General features: G+C 32.4%; 1 protein-coding gene across 4 annotated transcripts in view; it reads right to left on the bottom strand.

Moving 5' to 3' along the window:
* The window catches only part of LOC119643525 (ephrin type-B receptor 1-B), an 88,691-nt gene that overhangs the window by 7,441 nt on the left and 75,956 nt on the right, over positions 1 to 5,294 (bottom strand). For 2 of the 4 annotated variants that reach the window (XM_038042892.1, XM_038042893.1), the window contains 3 exons: positions 2,547 to 3,509; positions 2,310 to 2,486; positions 1,553 to 1,600 (listed from right to left, as the gene is read on the bottom strand). In XM_038042892.1, coding sequence (XP_037898820.1) covers positions 1,553 to 1,600; positions 2,310 to 2,486; positions 2,547 to 3,509 — 1,188 coding nt within the window. Of the gene's footprint in view, positions 1 to 1,552; positions 1,601 to 1,848; positions 1,867 to 2,309; positions 2,487 to 2,546; positions 3,510 to 5,294 lie in introns of all 4 variants that reach the window. The other 2 variants (XM_038042894.1, XM_038042895.1) reach the window with 2 other exon arrangements.

Genomic DNA, 5,294 nt, shown 5'->3' with positions numbered 1-5,294 from the left:
GTAAAATATAATGCTACCTATTTCTATATGAGAACATTTTTTTTTCGTTTTATTAACTGTATTTTGCTTCAAAAAATTATTTCTCAAAAAATTTTTTGCTTTATTAATTTTGCACTTCTCTTTTAATATTTATGTAAACATACGCCAGCAACATGATTTTGCTTTATCAAGGCAAACAAACTTTATGTTCCATCCAACCATTGCGTTAAACACATAACTGCATGCGTAATTTGCTAATTTTAAACGAAATCACATGGGTACCGAATGCTGAACGCTCTGGTCGCTCCAATTCGACAGTTGTTCCGAAAAATATCAAAAAAAAACAAAAGATCGTTTTGGAGCACCGAAAAGTGACGTACCGTGAAATAGCTAAAGTTTTAAAGATATCAAAAGACCATCCATCATTTTGCATGGTGATTTATCTTTGAGAAAAGCAGGTGCTGCGTTCTCTCGTCAAAAACAACAATAGAATATATGTGTTTCATATATGTGTTTATTTGTCTATTTTGAAGAGCTTTTTTGAAAAAACAAGATGCAACTTTCCTTTTTTGAGTTTTTGCAAGTGCTGCGTTGTCAGTCATGTGAATGGATAGTAATTGATGATAGATTGGAATAAACTAACTAAAAATGAAACCATTTGTGGTTTTTCCCTCTTATTTAAGATGAACTCTTCAAATCTTAATTCCTCATTTTCTTTTAAGGTGTAAAAATATAGATTTTTCTTTTTATACTCTGCACCTCTTATGGTATAAACTTACGAGGATGTATACAACACTGAGAAGACTTAAGAGAGATCCTCTTTTCATTTAACTTTTTAAGCTGGTCGATTTGTCCGTTTATCTATCTAGTACTTTTGTGTTTAATTTATAGTTCGGAATTTTTGTACACTAACGTGCTTTGGCCCAAAAACGAATGGATTTGAAAATGGTCCGGATCGGATCAATTTTTTCACAACTTTTCATATAAGATCTTATTTTGAAAAGTCGCTACATAAATAACTACGTTAGGTGAGGGCATTTCCACATGCGCCATGAGTAGCTATAATTTTTTAACTTGTTTTCTTTTCTTAAGGGAAAAACGGGATAACGTCAATAAATGCATTAGATTGTGTGTTAAATATTTTTATAATGTGCAATATTATTGGTAATCAGTTGTATCATCCACTAGTTCTAAAAAATGTTTCATCCTTCATATGAGTTTTTTTGGTGTAAAAGCATTATACCGCGGCGAATAATAATAATAAATAAAATGATAACGTTACAATACAAAAATACAGCAAATACAGTGGTGACTTATTTTTATTATTATTTTATATAACATAATTACTTTAAAAAAATATTGTATATAAAGTTTTAATTGAGAGTATCCAAGATTCGAACTTTTGTAAAAGCAAAGAACAAATATTACTACATTATCATGGATGAACTGCCCGTATTTATCTATATACTCAATTCCATGCAAAAATATAAAATAGTAATAAAATTATAAAATCGTAGTCAATCAAACGTTTACTGGGTATAAATAAAAAATTTAAATAAAAAATTGAAATTACCCTTTGAATGAATTGTTTTAACGATGGGCGTGGTATCCATGGCATGAACTAAAAAAATTTTTATGAAAAACATAAACACAATTACAAAAATTAAAGAAATCATTTTCGATAAATTACCAAGCGGTGCGATTGTAATACTTGTGCAGAAAGCAGGCAAGCACGCACGCACGCACGCACGCACGCACGTGTGTGTGTGTGTGTGTGTGTTTGTGTGTAGTACCCGCAACACATGACAGGAACAAGGGAGATATGAAAAAAATACATGTATCAGAAACATTTTAAAATTTAACACTTACTATAAGTGACGACCAGTCCTGTTTGTGAAGAGTGGAGTGATTTGGTACAAAGAGGATTGTAATACAAAATATATAACAAATATATGTTGGTTACTTTGCAAATGTAATTGTCGAGGAACAAGTGTGCACATATTCTAATGGTTTAAAAGCTTATTCAATCCATTTTCTTCTTAAGAAATTTTCATATAAAAATTTTCATATAAAAAATCAGAAGGAATTTATTTCACTAAATTCATTCTTAGAACAGCATTGCAAACTTATTGCTTTTAAATGCAGTATAGCGGATCTTTTCATATTTTAAAATGTTCTGGTACCCTTATGTAACATAAATATGCGATATTCCAGAGTAGGTAATCGATTCGGTACATTATTACTTTTTACCAATTCCATTTCATTAAAGTGAACAATTCCTGAAGAATGTTTTTTCTTTTGAAAAACACGAAAAAATCTTCATTTCTTACCTTCATTACTTGCATAATCCAGAGGAAGAGGCAAGTGATTGCTTGATTTTTTATCGGAATCATCTTGATTTTTAGTGCGTAAAAACCACACCGTGACTACAATCACTAACACAAGTATAATCACTACTGCGACTGTGGCGCCGGCGACAATACGCATTTGAACGGAATCTTCATATACTGAAAATGAAATACATCAATCAGGCGAAAGTAAATCATTGACAATATGATTACGTTTACCTGATCTAATGCTCTGCTGAGTGTGAGCGTAAACAATGTTGCTATAAGTTCCATAACCATTTAAAGTTTTATAACGAACTTGAAATCCATATTCTGTATCTTCAAGGAGATTTTCGATGTGAGCTTTTGTTTCTTTTGTATTCAAGGCTGTCTTATTTATGGCGTCGAATTCCGGCTTTGGAAACCATCTAACTTCATAAAATTCTATTGAAGAATCACTTTGAGCGGGTTTATCCCAAGCAAGGTCGACTTCATTATTAGTCGTAGAAACAATATGAACATTACCCACAGTCGATAATATTGCCGACTCAGTTGTTGTAAATGTAATTTCAGCATGTTCTGTTTTTATTTGACTTAAGTCAATCGGTTTATTGTGGGCAAGGTTTGTAGAGACTCGCATGTTTTCAAATCCCTCCTTATTTCCACTTACTGCAGTCTCACTATCTAAACCATCTACAGGGCTTGATACGGTCTCTAATCGTTGAGATTCTTCATCATCCGACGTGGTATTATTACCTATTATACGCGATACGCCATTCATTGAGTGAATTTGTAAAATATAAGTAGTAATAGGTTCTAAATTAGTCAGCGTTAACTTCGTATCATTGAATGTGTCACTAGATGGCGTGAACACTACGTTTTGTGAACACGAAGAGCAAACAACCTTGTAAACTAAGTTAGTTATATATTTAGTGCGAGTGTGATGTGAAATGCTTTCCGTATGGTCACGAATCGGCGAATTCCAGGAAAGTATAGCGCTTATGTGATCGACAAATAATAACGTAAGATTGGTGGGTGGCCCAGGTGGTTTATAACATGGCGTCAGCTTTCCGTCACTTGGATGTCTATAAAATCCAGGTAAGCAGTTGCAGATCCCAGAGGCAGTTTTTGAAGCGTTTGAGTTCGGTGGGCAAGGTACACATTTACTGACTTCCGCTGAGCGAAAAGAACCAATTGGACATTCTAAAGAACAGGAATTAAACAATTTTTATGAAACTGTGTTCATCAAGCAAATATTAAAAACAAAGCACGAATTTAGGCTCTGCTATTTATTACATTAAAAAAATAATTCAGTATGTATGCTTTCCAACAAAATAATAACTTTACTTGTAGACTTGTTAGACAAAACTAACAGAGATACGAACTTAATGATTCTTGATGATATTTTTGACTTTAACGGCATGATCTCATTAAAACTTGTTTTGTTAATAGCATGGAGTCGAATTATCTATGTATAACAAACTGTTGTAAATTTAGTACGGAAATAGTGGCACTCATATTATAGTATTATATTTGGGCTCGTATGCAACATATTAATTTTAAGGGAAAATTTCGTAATGTAGTGAAAACACTTATTACAGGTTCTTTTGTTTATAGATTCTTTTTGTATATAGACCTGACTAAAGTGTGGTCAGTATCTTATATAATAAATTATTACGCTAATTTAAGCAAAATAGTACAATTAAACTAGGCTATTACTAAAGGTATATGTAACGTGTGGTATAGCTAAATTGGGTTATCTTAACTAGGTAATGCTGGTGTTGCATTACGTTGAAATGTGTAGAACTGATCTTAACTAGTTTATTGCATTGTGAGGATATATAATAAAGTGTAAACTTAGCATAAGTTATTGATAAAGTGGTAGAGTGCGATAAATCGATAATGCTACAGTAATAAACAAATTTGATAACCTGTGCTCTTAACTATTTTTACCGCTGTTAATTTAGAAAGGGAAATAAAATCCACGACTAAAGTCTTAAATGGCTAGCATCTAAGGCTATCGGCTTTTATTATATCCTACTTGAGATTTGAATGCACGACCCTTGAATTGTTAGTCTATATCCTAAACCTACTCGGCCACCCACGCAGTTTCACTCTTAATTAAAAATTAGTTTATTTTCACCTTTATACATTTTGGCAATTGTTAGTTACATAACTGTCATTGAATTTTTAATTTTTGTGCTTGATGCGTTTCTCATTGGTCTGATTTATATGTTGTGACGGAGATTTAAAAGTAAACAAATAAAAATATATGGGAAAAACGAAGAAACAAATTCATTATTAAAAACACGCAAAAATACTGCAGTTGGCCAGGATCCACCATTAAATATCCTACACCTGCCCATTCGTATAACAATTTTCAAAGCAAGGCGTTATATGGACAGTGGTCGACGAACTGGTACTATTCCAGCCACTTTCAATAACCAACCCACGTCATTATACCAGATTTTATTAAAATAATGCAAAACCTGCGGTCTGTATGCTGAATCAGGAAACAAGATGCACAGACGGGAAAATAGGCAAACAAGCTTAAATATATTCAAGAAGGCAATCGGCAACTCTGTTCAAGCGATGTGGTCATATTTTTCTCTTTGTGGAAAAATTTTTGCAATTTAATTTCTTTATTGCGTTATACATTTTTAAAAGTTCTCAAACTTATTATAATCTATTGAACTTTCTGTGTGTTTATTGCGAAAAGTGTTCATCGCGGATATCGTACGTGTTTTCCTTTAAATACATAAAAAAAAAAAAAAAAGAAAAAAAAAAATTAAAAACATCTGACTTTTTATTCAGTAGTTTCCCAAACCTTTTGAAGTGAGTGGTTATTTCACAAATAATAAGCAATAGACAACATAATGGCCCCGGGGCTGCCAGACAAAAACTGGAATAGATTTCATCTATTAAGTGATACATCCCCCCAAAGAAAAAAAAGTAAAAATTCCGATTTTCCGTTGTTGCCAATCACCG

Source organism: Glossina fuscipes, unplaced genomic scaffold (genome assembly GCF_014805625.2).
Source record: "Glossina fuscipes isolate IAEA_lab_2018 unplaced genomic scaffold, Yale_Gfus_2 61185, whole genome shotgun sequence".
Taxonomy (NCBI): Eukaryota; Metazoa; Arthropoda; class Insecta; order Diptera; family Glossinidae; genus Glossina; species Glossina fuscipes.
This window is presented reverse-complemented; position numbering and strand designations above follow the sequence as displayed.